The sequence below is a fragment of the Prenolepis imparis genome, unplaced genomic scaffold, assembly GCF_030444845.1.
Source record: "Prenolepis imparis isolate NDT839.2.m4 unplaced genomic scaffold, iyPreImpa1.0 SCAF_17, whole genome shotgun sequence".
NCBI lineage: Eukaryota > Metazoa > Arthropoda > Insecta > Hymenoptera > Formicidae > Prenolepis > Prenolepis imparis.
This window is the reverse complement of record NW_028141175.1, coordinates 730,970-748,189: the sequence shown is the minus strand read 5'-3', so window position 1 is coordinate 748,189 and position 17,220 is coordinate 730,970. Positions and strand designations below refer to the sequence as shown.

Here is a 17,220-nt window from a genome sequence, read left to right as displayed (position 1 = left end):
TCGATATAGAGAATCGTGTTGGTACGGATTATAAATTATTACAATAGTGGGTAAAATTAACGATATAATACTTGTAATAATCATAATAACGATAGTTGTAGCAGCAGTAGTAACGATGGCAATAATATTACAGTATTAATTACATTAATGTCGTTAACAACGGCGTCGCGTGCAGCCAGACTTCCGGGATATCTCCACTAGCGCGATGGAATATATCGTAATGTAAGGCGACGCCAAAGATAGGCTCTCTTTCTCTCTCATTCTCTCTCGCTCTCCCTCTCTTTCTCTCTTCTTTTTGTACCTTCAAAAGTACGCGAACAATATATCCGGAAGCCAATTGTGACACGCACTGCCTGCGTTCCTATTATATTACGTAACTAGTATCGAGCACATATTTTCGGCCCTACCATAAAGTTTATTTTATTGATTTTCTCCTGTCACACGTGCGAAGTTTGAGAAACGACTTCTACGCGAATCTAATACTTCCATGGCATGCTCGACGAACGCGCAAGCGCAAAAATCGTGTAGCTGTACGTGACGAGTAAACGCGCGAACAAGCTATTGGTGTTTATCAGAAGTTTGCACCTCGAAGCGTTTTGTGGAAAATTATATGTACTCGCGTTCGACGAGCATGCTTATTTTTCGACTTGTCGCGATCTCTATTTTTTCTTTTTAACTTTTCATTCATACATGCATTATTTTTTTTTATATCTCGCTCTCTCTCTCTCTCTCTCTCTCTCTCTCTCTCTCTCTCTCTCTCTCTCTCTCTCTCTCTCTCTCTCTCTCGCGCTCTCTTTCTCTTTCTCTCTGTTTTCCTCTCTCTCCCACTCTTTCTCACCCTTCATTCCCTGGCACGCACTCCTGTCATCATCATCGGCACTTGTACATATAACTCGTGTCAACATATCTTTCTCTTTGTCGGTCAAAGCGGTGTAGTTAAAGAATACGAACAGGCGAACATCTGATAAATGGAGTGAACACCGTAATAAGGCTTAATTTAATTTGTTAGTAACTTGTGTGATCCTGCTATGCACGCATCTGCTGCACAAAACCTGCTTTCACGCAGGCGTGCACTATGAATGGCCCACTCGAACTTGCTGCAGTCCATTTTTCAGTGTTTATTCCACACATTTGTGACATTATACCTCTCTTATTCAAGTCCCGTTATCTTTATGAATTTCCTTTATAACACTCTGTGACACATGACAGCTCCTCTTTCCATTTCTATCGCATCGCTCCTTGTTCGTCTATTTGTTTCACTTTCTCTGCCTGACATCGGATTCCTTGTTGGGCGTCGGTTTACTATAAATTTAACGAAATGAGATATCAGACAAACAGTCGAGTACAAGAATTTATAGAAAGTTTCTATTTAATATAATTTATAGTCATATTCGAAAATGCTGCAAGTTTATAATTATAAAGGACTAAAATAGGAATGGAACGAATAGGATAAATAATCCTCATCCGCGTTTTTCTTTTCGTAAACAATCGGAACAGATTATTTAGCCAAGCCGGGACAAATTTTAGAATACGATATTTCCGGAACTTATCCGAGATAGGCTCGAAGTGAACATTCTTGGTGGATCGTGACATTGGAGATGAGATTGGAAGGTCGGTGGAAAGAGGCCCATGTAATAAAACATAATAATCCAAAAGTTCCTCGAGGGAGATGGCTTCTAACACATTATGTCTACGGATTAAAAAATCAAGATAACAATTTACATATATTCCGTACAGATTCAATTAAAAAAGCAAATATATACAGAGAGATAGACAGTATAATCCTAAAACATACTTACGTATCAGGACTCTGATCAGTATCGGACTCCTCAAGTTCGGCCTTGTTCCGCTTCTTCTCGTAGACCAAGATGATGGCGCACAGAATAAGAACCTCCGCACAAATGCCTAGGAAGGGCCAGAGTGCGGCGAGCTTATCCTTCACCCTGAGGAATGTCTCGGCCTCCGACGAGTGCTCCTCAACTGGATCGGACCAGTTGTACGACACCCTGCAAATGATGTTACCGCGATCGCTCATCTCGATGTTGTCGACGATTAGAACGGCGCCGTAGATACCCCTCTCCGTGTCCTTGCTGATCTTCACGCGACCCTTGCTGCGCGTATAATTTTGATTCCCGAAAGTCCAGGATACCTTTACGCCGGGGCTCTGTTTTCCGCCGCATACCAAGTGCAATTTCTCCCCCTCCACCACGCTGGTAGAATCAGACAGATGCGCCATCGGCCTCGCTGAAATTTTAGAATGCCGAATATGAGACGAAGACTTCTTCGGCATAATATCTTTACACAAAATTTTTTCTCTTTTTTTTTCTAAAACAGATACTTTCATAATAATGTAATATTCCCCATTAATGATGTTTTTGTGTAAGATGTTTACTTTTAATAGATCTTTGATGTAAAATTGTGTAAAATTGTCAAATTGCAGAGTACTCACGTACGACTCTGTATTCGATCGTGGAGTTTGCGCCAGCTTTACAAGTGTAATTTCCAAAAACCTCCTCCTTGTCCTTCAAAATCTCCAGGCTGCCGGTCTCGTTGTCAATCTTGACGAGGTCTTCGTTGCCAGCTAGCGCTGTGCTCAACGGTGTCTTCTCCTTCTGCCATTGCACTTTATCGCTCTTGTTTGCGCATTCGAGCAGCAAAGGTACGTCCTTGGGCGTAAGTACTCTAACTTTTATATCTGCGTCAAACAGGGAGAGATATTATTTTTTTTCAATGCTTTCGCAAATATAACATTACGTGCAACTTGCAGTATCGAACGAATCATCGAAAGGGTATACATATGCATTTCGTTTTTGTATTTTACTAAAAAGAAAAGGATAAAAATCTATTTTTTTACCTTATGAAAGAATCTATTTATAACTTTATCCTAAATTGCTCAAATATTATAATGCAGGTGAGTGACGGTAGCAACTACCACAATAGTTATATTTAGAACGTCCTAAATAATCTGTAATAATAGCTAAGAAATACATGGCACGTACACAACCAAAGAGAATCAAACAATTCGTGCAGATTTTACTTTTGTAGAAAAAGTTCATTCACTTTTATTTACTATATACGAATTGTCTGAACGTCATCGTTAAATTTGCGAGAAACACAAGTGTATATTTTCCATTTTTTTCAAATATAAAAATATTTATTGTATGTTTCGGATATCAGAATTGAAATTGTTGTTATCTATAATAAATTCATAAAGATACATATATTAATTATATATTGCACGATTTAATTATACAACGATAATTAACGATCATAAAAGAGTCATGTCATGAAATATATATTCATAAAAGGGATTACCTAATTATTAATAAATAATATATGCAGAATATGCAAAAATAATTTAAATATCATAATAATAAAAGGGACATATCATTACTGCATAAAAATAGCACAAATATCAAATTATGGCTCTTGCATATAGATGATAGTTTATGCTAATGTTGGTTTAAAATACGCTAATGCATCAACAAAAATAGCACAGTATAAATATTATTATTAATATTTTTTTTCTAGTCGAATATATTTTTATATCGAGAAAAGAGGAAAGTGAATAAAACGATCTCGAGCATGCAATAAGGCAATAATTGTGAATTTACACGAGATAGCAGCGAAAATATCAAGTTATCAAACGTTATCACAGATGCAGAGACAAGATTTTAGATATAGGCCATGTAAAGCTGTAAATACTTGAGCTTATTAATTTAATCGATACAATCAATATTTAGCTATATTTATTCGACAGAGGAATTTGTGATAAATACGTGTGCTAATAAAATAAAATAATAAATTAGGATAAAGCAAGTTACACACATCCTTGGAACGGCTAAATATATGCTAATTTTCTTAATGGAAACTGTGACAAGGATATTACCGTATCTCGTCGCGAAAGGGAGAAGGAGAATGTGCGGTGACGTAGATTTATACATACAGGATGTCGGAGAAAAATCGTCGAAAATTTTTACAATGACAAATTTCTGAAGTGAGATTAAAAACCGACTTGTCAACGTAGTAATATATATTATACGAACCGAAATATATCGAGAGATGGAAAGCCTCCACACTGTCGGTTGTGCATTTATAATCTCCATCGTGGCTCTCTGCCGCTTGGGTCGCCGAAAGTTTGCTGGTGCCGGTGCCATCTTTTGAGAGGACAACCAGCTGACCGCTGGACAGCTCAGGCTCCAGCGTCTGGCCGTTCCTGGTCCACCTAATGAGATCATCGTCCTTCAAGTCGTTGCACTCGATCTCCCAACTTTGTCCCTCGTGAACGATCGTCGGCCCCGAATACGTCACTATTATCAAAAAAAAAAAGAGAAAAAAGATTAAGATTGAAAGATACGAAAAATCGCGATAAAGGTCGATATATCTCATTCCGTTTTTAATTTGATTTGATAAGCTGATTCATCACGCAAATGAATTTATAATTTTCTTATGTCACGAAAAAAAATACGACTGCAAGATTATAGTATAGTCTTCCACAATTAACGCGTTAAAAACCAAAAATACATATATGAAGTAAGAACAATAAGGAAAAAGAATTACATAAATTAATAAATTTTAAATTCTTTTAAATTGCAAGTATAATGCCCTTATAAATAATTATCGCAGTATTTTTACAATGACGTGTCTTTCCTGCTACTATTTGTAGCAGAGAAACCAGACTTGTTGTTTCGAGGAAAATTCATCAGCTGTTATTTGTGTGACTATAAAGAAGTCAGAGCGAACCGGTATCTGTATAAATGGTCAACCTTGGATAAGGCGAAAATATTCGCCTCGCGTGGGTAAAAGGTAAGATAAAACGGTTAAAGAATCGGTATATACATATATATCCTTGTGAATAAATGAGTGCGCCATTGCTTTAACAAGCTACGTTGCTCCGAGGATCTATTTTGCAAAGTGATATTTATTACATGCGCTTTCTCACTTTTTTTTTCATCAAGAGTAAAATTAATATTTCAATTAAGATAATTAATTCGCTCTGGTAAGTATTTTTAATTTCCAAATTAAATTAGCCAATTAATTTTTTAATTATAAATTATATAATTTTGTCGAAATTTCAAGCCTCCGGTCGTACGATGATCGACACTCGAGAGAGATTCACGTGACGAAGATACTTGACTTGCCAGAAAATGTATATTCGTCCTTACTTCGGATGCAAGAGATCCGAATATCGATTATACTCGGGGAGCTCATGTTTACGCATATTTACGTCAGCAAACTACTCGATAAGAAGTCTTCTCGTTCTTACGTCACCGATTCGCATTAGTGTGAGTGACTGCTATACGACTGAGAATATCGGCCGCACATATACAGGGTGTTTCTGAACCAATGTCAGAGATTTTAAGGGCATATTCTAGGGGTCAAAATAAGAAAAAAAGTTCTTATAAACATGGGTTCAAAAATGAAAATTAGCACCCCCCCCCCCCATATCTCCTTCTCAAAGTCGGATCAAATTGTCAAAATCACATAAAAATGGTTTCATGTGTAAAAGGTCACTATATTAATTATTACACTGCAAAATGATCTGTGAAAGTCTCCGAGAGCTAATTTTTCGATTTTCCCCCCAACTTTAGGAGGCTATAACTCAGAGGAAAAGCATTTTTGGACCCATGTTTATACGAACTTTTTTTCTTATTTTGACCCCTAGAATACGCCCTTAAAATCTCCGACATAGTTTTAGAAACACCCTGTATATACATATATATTATATATGGGAGTAGTGGAAATGATCGACCAAAACTAGCAAATAATAAATTTATTTAAATTTCACGACGTTTCGACCATATGATTGTGGTCCTTTTCAAGTGAAACACTGAAACAAAATTTTTTACATATCGTCGGTGACACAGAACACTTTTAGTATAACCAAGCCCAATTTACAAGAGATACCCATACTTACAAATAAAATTAGTTACAATTACATCTCAATTATACACTGTCATTGTACAGCATTTTTTATTAAAAAGTCAAATAAATTGAAAGTGCGAGACAGCAGACAACATATCCTCCCGAAGGATCGTCACAGAATAATAGATTTCAAGTAAGCTTATTTACACGACCTTATTATTTTGTTATAGACTCATTTAAACTCTCTGTATCCTTATGTGAGATAATGTTATTATCAAGTTTTTTAATGTAAAACATTTCGGCTATCTCTCTCTTCCTTACATGTTTTTCAGTATGTAAAACATTATATTTATTCCAATCGAAATCATGTTTATGCTCAGACCGATGTTTACTTATAACAGAATGTGAAGTATGATGCAATTTTATATTATTACAATGTTCTGAAATTTAAATAAATTTATTATTTGCTAGTTTTGGTCGATCATTTCCACTACTCCTATTTTTCTGACTAGCGATCGTTAATAATAATTAAGATTTATTATATTATATATGTATACGATTAGTTGATTGGCAAGTATACTTGGAGCAATGAGCTGGAATTTTCTCTCGCGGGAAATAATTAGCGGTAATTTATCTAATTCCCTTGACTAGTACGCGCTGTGTCGTGTGTAAATAGCTTTACACACGACACAGCTGCTCTCGGAGGGAATTTAAGGGAATTCTATACCGAGAAGTATTGTTGTAGCTGAAAGGGGTCAGCTTTAATTAATTAGTTTCATTATAACTAATTCTTTTCACGAAAAGTTAATTTCGTAATACTTTGCTCATCTATTTCATTCTTGTTATCAAGCTATTACGTAGAAGATATATCGAATAATATTTTTACGCAAAATTATACAAGCTTGCGTGAATATATATAAATCGAGCGTCCATCGGACGCGAACGGTTTGCATAAAATTCTCCTCTCTCAACAGCTATGCGTTGATGACGAATCGGCGGAATTATACCGACGTGATGACGTACACGCGCGTGTGTACGTGTGAGTTGTATATCCGTGTATATAATGGTTTCACGATGATAGCAACAAGGCGCGAATCCTGGCATGATCGGCGAAAACGATGAGTCAGAGAACAAATCATTATTTAAGTCGCCGCGTATTACGATTTACTCGAGTGATCAGAATAAAATATTTACGATGTTATTAACGTCATTCGAGGGGAGAACAATCGATTAGAGGACAAAACAAGTCACTCATCCAGTTTCAATGTAGCGCCGATAGCGAACTAAATATCGTCGAGGGAATTAATGGACAAAGCGAAATTCGTTTGATTGTCGCTCCATCCTTCTCATTATTACAGAATCGTCATAGGCGGGTCTAAAAACGATCGAATTAATATAATCTTTTGTCAACTGAATTAATAAAATTTAATTACCATTATTCAATTATATTTCGTATTACTGGCGATAATGTCGAAAATTTTCCATCGCTGTTTTTGACGTTTTCCCGGCGAAATCCAATTCAATTTAACGACAGAGTGAGAGGGAGAGAGGGAGAAGAATCGTCCGGCGAACTGACACAGCGTCAAATGCGAATCAGCGGGGCAAGGTAACTCAGGGAAAATCAATAAACTACGAATGTTATTTTAAGACCACGCTTTCACGACGGCTCCACGCAGCTGAAAATCCACACCAAGTCCACGTCAGAGGCCAAACGAAGATATGGCGGATTCTTCATCATTCTCGATGGATTCCCAGAGAGAATTCTCCCTCTATCTTTCTTGATAAGAATGGAACTCTCTCTTGTCGCTTCTTGGATGAACATAGGGAAAGCGACGAAAATTAGAAAGGCGCGACGTCTCTAGAATAAAGCGTTTGGATTTTTAGGTGAATGACATGTGAATGGAATCTTGGATGAATCCAAGGACGTATCTCCTATATATGATCAGTGCATGATTCACATTTCCAGCTCGTGACTGTGTATCATTCTATATAGTTTGCATAAAATGCAGCGCGAGAGAAAGAGAAGCCAGCATTTCTATAATTTCGTTTCTAATCGAAAAGATTTATCGCGCTTTTATGACGCTTTGCTTTTATCTCATATGCTTGTTTATCATTATACAGACGACAGACACGTTTCCGGAAAAAATACAGCGAGCTGTCTTCCCGAGAACGCGTCTCGTAAATATCAACTAATGATATATTTGCGAGGGTATGAAAATTTCGCGATATATAATGTGTGCATTTCTGAGCGCGCTAATCACGACAAGATGCGACACACTTTCCAAGTATATTCCCAGACCCTCGTCTTCTTCTTCGTTCCGAGATCTGAAAATGTAGCCCGCCTCGATGTTTCCGAACGCGTCAGAAAGACCATGAAACTTCGCGTACGTTTAGTAAAATCGTAAAAATAGATGCATCCTTGCAGGATGAGACGTGCTCGACTGCTGTTCAAGAATAGAGATCTTTCTTGACCATCCAAACGTGATGCTGATGGCTAGAGATATCGCGCGTGCGGCTGGGTATAGGAGAGCGATATTACGAAAACAAATTAATATTCAGAATATATTTCGTTGATGTTCTTTCATGCTTAAAAGCCAAGCTGTCGAGTCCCGAGGTTTATTAACCCTTTCAAATCACAATATTAGGTCCCCACTCTCTCTCTCTTTCTCTCTCTCTCTCTCTCTCTCTCTCTCTAGTCTTTCGAAAAACCTAAGTGCAAATTTGTAGCAGCTCGACCTTGACAACTAAACGATCAAAAGCAGGTTTAAGTCACGAGAGAACCGCGTTTTCCGGCGAGACGGCGCCGATTCAATTCGGAATATTATGATCCCAATGTGTGTTGCGCGATTTATAGATGTAATAAAAATAGGCGGAGCTATTCGGAGTCAAGTTTTTAGCATTCTCGCACAGAGTCTGGCAGGCTTTTCCTCTGTCGTCAGTGTAGTCTCCTCGTGTACATATATCGGGGTTAAAGTCTGTATAACGACAGATACCAGATATGGGTTACCATTCGCGAGGCGAATTTTCCGGCTGAGTGGAAAATAGGGTCGATCGTTGCGCAACAAAAGTTCGTCGTCCTCGACGTCTAGTCGTCATCATCGTCGTCATCGTCGACGTCCGCAGTCGCTGACTCTTGCTTTCGCGCGATTTTAATAAGCGATCGTCGAGTCGCGAGATTCGCGATATCTCTTTACGTGCACGAAGAATCCGATACTCCGACTTGCTCAGCAACGTTGACAGCGATTTCTCGCGAGTCCTTCAGAAAGAACTCCGTTGGAAAGGTAACTTGTCGCGATGACGCCCAGTTATTGCTGCATCGATTATTAACAACGCGATAAAAAGTATGTATTAGCCTCACCGATGTGAAGGTTTAAAAAAGATTCGATGTAATAGTGTTTTCCAATATAAGATTTCAAAGAAGATCCTATCTCGTTCGATTAAGAAAGATATTTTATTTTTATTTTCGTTATATAATATTAATTATACATATATAGAGAAAAAAATATATATATACAGGATGTCCCATTTTAATCTCCCCAGGCAAATATCTCGAAAAATATGGAAGATACGGAAAAATGTTTCAGACCAAAGTTGTAGGACTTGAAACGGGACAGATGATGAAAATATGGACTTGACCTTGAGTGACCTATTAAAGCCCTTTTTTTTACAATTGTATAAAATTTTATTCGATATATTTTTTTACTGTAGTGACGCATACGCGCTACGTCCGTTCGTCAGGCCCTAATCTTTCTGTTCTCTTTAATTTATATATTAGTAACGCATGGCCATTACAGCACAGTGTAGAACGAAAAGCATATCTTCCGTCCTTTGCCTATATCATAAATCCGAGATTTTCCCCGGTACGCGCTGTTACGTGGTTACTGCCCTTTTTAGAGCCACTTGATATACAAATTCGACTGAACAACCTCCCCGCGGTGTACATCGGATAATGCAAATGCCGGCGGTATGTCAATTTTAAAGCTTCATATCTTGGGAACGGCTTGCGTAAGAGACATCAATAGGTAGTGTTTTGAAAACGTCTCGACAAGGGCTACAAGAATATGCGATAAAAAAATAGGGGGTTCCATTTAAGAAAACATCGATGACCTTGACCTGACCTTCAATAGGTCACTCAAGGTCAAGTCCATATTTTCATCATCTGTCCCCCTTCAAGTCCTACAACTTTTGTCTGAAACATTTTTCCGTAGCTTCCATATTTTTCGAGATATTTGCCTGGGGAGATTAAAATGGGACACCCTGTATATACACAGAGAATTTTCTCTTAGAATTTACCCTGAAAATCATGGTAATCCTGGGACAATATGGTATAGAAAGATATTTATGAGAATTTCTCTCAGTAAAATATAAAATATGTTTGATTAATTTTACTATGCAGTTTAGTAAAATATTAATCAAACATGTTTTGTATTTTATTGTGATAGATATTATTATTTTTATTGTGATAAATATTAATCAGAGAAATTCTCATAAAATTCTTTCCATACCATATTGTCCCACGATTACCATGACTTTTAGGGTAAAATCTAAGAGAAAATTCTCTCAGTGTACAAGAAATAATTAAAAAAATATATATAATATATATATTTAATAAATAAACGGTAAAAAAGTTACTGATATTTTTCGCGCTTTAAACTGTTGCATACTCGACTCGAAAAAAATACTCTTTTACGTACTAAAGGTATAAGTTCGTTTCTATTGATATTTAAACGCGTAATAATATTTAAACGCTTCGTTACGAAACATCGCGAAGAGAAAACACGAGGCAAAACATTCAGCCTTTCTTGGAAAAAAAAAATTAAAAAAAAAATGAATATTAATGAACATTTAAATATCAATGTATATAGTGCTTATTAATTTTGCGCTTCGACGACAGCTGAGCGCTAAACTCTCGAAATCGCTCGTAATTAACGATCTGACATATTAATGCTCGGAAGATTGATGTAGAGTTGACGACCTGTATCGCGAAAATCGATACATACAAGAGACACGTGTATATTATATTTACATCTATATTATTTGTACATCATAAAGAGTACATCACCGTTGAACAGCCTATTGTATCTATCGATCATAAATTTTATTACTTTTTTTGATTTTTTTAATCAACTACGACAAAGTTGCCGTAAAGATTAAAGAGAAGCGCGTGCGATGCAGCATGTCTTGATTTCCCTCCCCTTCTCTCTCTATCTCGCTATCTCGCGAGGATGCACACAGTTGCAGCATTATCGACTAAACTTTTTTAGAACGCGTCCCGACGGTGTCGATAAGTCTCGTTAAATGACCTAGAAAGCGACTTTAGAACCACGAGATTACTCGACAAACCGCAGATTACGTTAATAAATGCCTCGTCGAGATGCATCCTTCACTTCCGGAGACCCTTTCCGGTCATCCGCCGTTGAGAATCTTATCGCGATCTATAAACGTCTATCCTCGTAATATTTCAGGATAATTACTGGAGCTGTCAAATTTGGGAAAAAAAATTACCTCATTTTCCTCGCGAAAGTAATTTCTGTACTGTGCTTTAGTTAGGCCACATTTGGAATATGCCGCCATCGTTTGGTCTCCGTATCAATCTAAGTATAGCTTAGAAATCGATAAGATCCAGCACCGTTTCCTTCGTAAGATTAGCTATTTCACGGGGAGTCCCATGTGTTTCTTTGATCATTCTTATAATTTTATACTCAACAAGCTTAATTTAAAAACACTAGAAAAGAGAAGAACTTTTTTGGAATTATTATTTCTCTACAAACTGATTAGTGGACACATTAATGTCCAGAATTGCTGGATCGGGTAACGCTGCATGTTCCAAGCAGACCGCTTAGAAGAAAAAATCAAATTTTTAACGTAGAGCAGCATCGCACTTCGTATGGAAAATTTAAATCACTAAATAGGATATGCGCCGTGGCAAATGAGTTCTCAGATCAAATTGATTTTTTTCATCCGTCTCTTAGCTTATTTACTCGATCATTAACTGCTTGTTGCCGTTAACTCTACCGTTTAATAAAATTTATGTCAGATGTTTTATTAATGTGTTACTTATTAATATGTTATGTGATATATTTAATTAATCAATCTAACCTTGTATACATTGTACATTAAAGGGTCATTTTAGTCCCGTGAAAATAAATAAATAAATAAATAAATAAAAGTAATAAAGTAAGTAAAGTAACGGAGAACGAGAGGCTTTCCTTTTATTTATCGAGTAATAAATGCGTGTGCAAACTTCTCTTCGCATGTGTGTTTTATAAAAAGTATCTATCATTTATCTTCACTGTGTGTATTTTTAATGCGCGATTGTGTGTTAATGTGCGGCCCAAACACGTGTTACAGGAATGAATCCCACAAGAGTAAAAGCTTTCGGTTTCATTAAACGCGAAAAGTTTCTTCTCCTCTCTCGAATGTGGGTGTTTCTTCGATCGTTTCGATGAGGAGCGTCGGTATAACGTTGTAAATATTAGCAGCCCGCGAAAAAAATCGTACCGATGAAATCTTGTATATATGTATATTCGTAAACACGAAACAAATTTCCAAGGAGAAACGACGAAAAAACACCAGTTACGGGTGTTGATTTATATCTGTATTTCACGTCGCGTATCTTTTGTTTTATTTCTTTCCAATTATTAAGGCTCCTGGCTCCTTTCCGACCATGTCGAAATCGTGACGTCAGAGGCGAGAAAACACACGCTAAAATTTCTTAGATGCCATTTCGAAATAAAAAAATATTTCGATGAAACAGCACTTCAGATGGCTTTAGCACACTCTTAAAAAACCCCGAAAACTATCCTTTCCCCTTTATAATCAATCAACAGCTGTAAAATGTAATATTATAAAGCCCAGTCCGTCTGGTCTTTGCACATGCGCAGTCATTCCGCATGTCAAAGTCTGACATCTCGATCATTTTACAGATGTTGCATTGATTATAAAGGGAAAAGGATAGTTTTCGGGGATTTTTAAGAGTGTGCTAAAGCCATCTGAAGTGCTGTTTAACCGAAATATCTTTTCATTAAAAAATGGCATCTAAGAATTTTCAGCGTGTGCTTTCTCGCCTCTGACGTCACAATCCAATATGGCCGCGATGAGCACCCAGGAGCCTTCGTAATATAATAAAACTAAAAGGCTCTGATATAAATATATATAGGAAACAGACTAATAAGATCAACTTTTAAAATCTTCCGAGGGGTTGGTCACTAGTGGTTATAGTGTACAATAATTACCCTTGATACGGAATTACCTTTAAATTATCTCAGATTACTTTAAGATTACCTAATACAAATTATGCCCATCATACTTAGAATTTACAATATCTTTTTCGATTTTATATTCCCTTTTTTAAATTTAAAATTATTTTTAAAGAATTTTTTTTAATATATATTTTAATTGATGTGTTGTAAACAGTAAAAATTTTTTCCTATTTTAAAAGATTTAGAAAATTTTTTTTGATATATTTTTAAAATATTTTAAAAAATGTTGGAAATAAAAATTTAATTTTTGTTACTGTTAGTTGTTTTCTTTGCAACACATCCATAAAAATAAAGTGCGATAAAAATGAAAATAATACCGGAATTACTGGCAGAATATTCAATACATGAAAATTGTAATATAGGTTTTGTTTTACCGTTAAGTGACGATGGCTTATCAAAGGTTGTAGATAAGAATGCATTTCGCAATTTTTAAATGCTCGTGTGTTCGTGGCCTGAGAGAGAAAGACGTGGTGCCGCGAAAACCTAATCACGACAATTCTTAAATTATAAAAAAGCACGTTTTTACGAAGCGTCGACTCTAAAAATCGACTGCAAATGTATATTGTTGTAAAAAGATACAATTCATCAATGACGTTCACTAAGTTCAAAAATTAAAGATTACCTTAGATTACCTACAGATTATTTGATATTACCCTTAGATTACTTAGATTTCCTATTAAATTACCCAAGATTACCTGAGAATGCTAAAGATTATTTAGAATTACCAAAAATTACCTTGGATTGCGCAAAATTTCCTTTGGATTGCCGCTGAATTACCTAGCCCTTGTACAAAAATTACCTCAGTGACCAACCCCTCGAAATCTTCTTATTTTTTATTTTATTTTATTATTTATTTTTTACGATTTTTTATTATTTCAGTTATTATTGAATTTCTTTATTTAAGTTTGCTACGTTTAATACCTGAATTTGTATTACAAAATAATGTTGGTGCGACGAGAATTTTGCTCGAGGAGAAAAGCAACTAATTCGTCGCTAATTATTTACGTTTTTATTACGTTAATAAGATTGCAATTTCGAAAAATAATGAAGACGTAACGTATCGTTGGCAAATGTCGGGATTTTTCTAATTTGCGCGTTAATTTTGCTCACCATTAGATCGAAAATGAGGAAATCACATGATTATTGTTATCGGACGGACAATCTAATCTTTCGGGATAAAGTTCGCACGATATAACAGACATGTAAGTAGGTATATACGGCCGTAATGAAATGTACTCAACGACAGATCAACTTGAACAATTATTCCGCGCACGTAACTTTACTCTCTCCATAGAAGCCTATAACCCACATCGCGCTCAATAGAGACTCGAGAGATGCTCCATTTTGGTATATAGAACTAAAGGCCCGGTATATTCTCTTATCGTACATATTTAACGCCTGTCCTTCTTGTATATGTATAATATCAAAGCAAGCTCTTTAATATAGGAAAATATAACAGTCGATTTAAACTAGCTGCGTTTATCCCAAAAATTCATTTTCTCTCTCGCGATAAAAATATTTAAAATATTTGTTTAAAATTATTAATTATAGAGCGGGAGATAATTTTCTCCTTTGACGAAAAAGCTTTTAAAAATTAAATACAAAACAATGTTTTAATTTTAATTTGGTTAATGCCTTTTTTAAGGCATCAATATCGCTAAACGTGATTAATTATTTAATTGTTTTTGTACTACGATTGTATTTTTTACGAGAGAGGACAGCGTATCGTTAACCCAGAGTTAATTGAATCCAATCGTCACGCGAGGCTTACTCAGACATTGTTAAGGACAATTCAATCGAATATATAACTTAGGGGAACTTGAGTCACATGTACTTTTATATCGTTTTATATAGATCAATGTTTATATTATACTTATAAATTCCTACAAAAAAAGTGACCGACTGCCTAATCGATGAAGGCACGACCATGACAAAAAGTATCGTCACCGGTTGGCAGTTCTAATCCTAGCTGTATCATCGTGCAATAATTTTGTCACCTAGTCACACACATAGATAAAATAAATTATCTCTGCAATATTATATCGTCAAAGATGAAATCAACTATTGCGTGACCCTGAAAGTGTTCCGTTGGTGTTTGAAAGAAATATAAATATTTTTCTTTTTTTTAATCATCATCGTCAATTATAATCATCATCGTCAATTAACATCAGCCTTGCAAATCTTATCGAAAAAAAATCTCATCGTAGACTCACTCATATCATATTTACCTTGTCCGGAGGAAAAGGATGGATCAAGACAGCGGACAGGATAATACGAGAGAGAGAGAGAGAGAGAGAGAGAGAGAGAGAGAGAGAGAGAGAGAGAGAGAGAGAGAAGTCGCGAGAACGGAAGGAGCTGTCGGGACGGATAAAAGCGAGAAGCGAGGTTGGCCGAAAGTATCCGAGAGACTCACCTGCCTGGACCGTGACGAGGGTGCCCACCGCTAAATATAGCAGCCCCAGCAGCACAAAAGCGGCTCGCCTCTCCATCCCGGTGGCGCTGCTGCCGATGCTGTACGCGGTGGCGCGTGACCGTACGACAATACGATATCAACGACGAGGAGCACGTCGATGATGATGATCCACCTCGTCGTAGGGGAGCCGTCCTTTCACGTTCGTTCTTCGCCGATTCTTCGCCCCTAGAGGGTGAACGTCCTTGTTCTCTCCCTTGTCAGCGTCGTAATTCCAACGTCGTTGTTGTACTCGCTCTCCGTCAACAAGTTCCCTCTTCACTCCGATCGAACGTGCACGACTGACGAGAGAGAATACCCGTCACAGCTGCTGCTATTTCTCCTCCTCTTCACCCTCCCCCGCCGCCGTCGTCGACGATGAGAGAGCAGACACGATCTATCACTGACGTCTTATCGTTCTTTTGCACTCGGGCTCTTATCTCTATGATTCGCACTACACACAGAGGCCGTATATCGTCCGGGTATCACCTCCGCCACCACCACCTCCGTCGTCGCCGCCCCGTCGTCGCTCCCTTCTCCTCGTTATCGACGTCGTCGTCGGTTCAACTTGGAGCGAGACGGAAAGAGAAAGAGAGAGGTAGAGGACAAAGAGGAGACGAGGACGAATAATCGCGGATCCCCCCGCGTCGACAAATAACACCGCGAGAACAGCTACTACACGACACGGCAATGTCAGGAGAAAAATGGCGGCCGTTGTCTTCTGCTCGGAGCTCTCCGCGCGGACGTTTCGTCTCGCGTCTCGCTCTGTCGCGCGCCCGCTCGTTCCCTCCTTTTCCGAACCGAGACTGAGCGAGCTCGCGGTGCGCATGCGCCGCCGAGTTACTTTCGGGCGCCATCTGTCGGACGCGCCTGATTGGCCGCCCGCGTAAAGATCGGGGCTGCTTTCGCGAGAAAATCAAAATGATCCAGATTAAAATGATCCTGTGCTGTGATTGATCGAATCTGAAATTTCACTGAATTTCATTCAGTCCAATTTCAATGAAATTCAGTGAAATTTCAGATTCGACCAATCACAGCACAGGATCATTTTGATTTTCTCACGAAAGCAGCCCGGACGCGCCTGATTGGCCGCCCGCGTAAAGATCCCTAGACTCCCGCGGCAGCGGCCCAATTGGCTATTGGATGGAATATCTCTAGGCTCGCGAAAGTTTCCGCGTTTCTCTTCGGAGCGAAATTCGCTTCGAAGCCAAACAACTTACCCCTGGGGCTCGAGAGAGAATTTCGCTGAAATACGAAATAAACGCGTGGCAAAATTCACCTGGGAGACTTTTGTAAACGCGAGATGAATTTACGGGCGATCGTCGCCGAATACACGAGGCTCGCGAGACCTCCTCGTTTCAAAAGGTCCTCGAACGCGCGTCGAGCGGTGCGTGGTAAACAAACATCATGTTTCGCGACGGGACGACGCGAAAATGTAGTCGTCCAACGTTCCTCGTCGCCCTGTAAAATTTTCAAACGCGAATCTCTCCGCCGCGCGCTCGCCGATCCCGAGCCCCGAGAACCGTCGCGTTTCAAGGACGGACGGTCGCTTTTTTTTCGTCGCTCGCGCGACGTCTTTACCGGAAGCGGTTCGTTTGCCGCCAAACTTACCCCTGCGTGCTGCGATGGAGTTGTTTATCCGTC

The 17,220-nt window shown here is 38.0% G+C and overlaps 1 protein-coding gene across 1 annotated transcript; it reads right to left on the bottom strand.

The window, feature by feature from the left end:
- Window positions 1-51: 51 nt before the first annotated feature.
- Bsg (immunoglobulin domain-containing protein Bsg) lies at window positions 52-16,369 on the bottom strand. The gene is made up of 5 exons (XM_083056297.1): window positions 15,541-16,369; window positions 4,047-4,310; window positions 2,450-2,695; window positions 1,800-2,244; window positions 52-1,302 (listed from the first exon to the last, which is right to left on the bottom strand). The coding sequence occupies exons 1-5, from the start codon at window positions 15,614-15,616 to the stop codon at window positions 1,257-1,259; spliced, it is 1,077 nt and encodes a 358-aa protein (XP_082912423.1). The 5' UTR covers window positions 15,617-16,369; the 3' UTR covers window positions 52-1,256.
- Window positions 16,370-17,220: the final 851 nt, after the last annotated feature.

What these genes read in the sequence shown, in the direction of transcription:
- Bsg (XM_083056297.1), bottom strand. Translation starts at nt 15,616, where the DNA reads ATGGAGAGGCGAGCCGCTTTTGTGCTGCTGGGGCTGCTATATTTAGCG. An exon ending in CCTCGTCACGGTCCAGGCAG is followed by an intron (nt 4,311 to 15,540) that starts GTGAGTCTCTCG and finishes TTTTGATAATAG; the next exon opens with TGACGTATTCGGGGCCGACG. An exon ending in ACTGATCAGAGTCCTGATAC is followed by an intron (nt 1,303 to 1,799) that starts GTAAGTATGTTT and finishes TTAAATTTATAG; the next exon opens with TAAACCGACGCCCAACAAGG.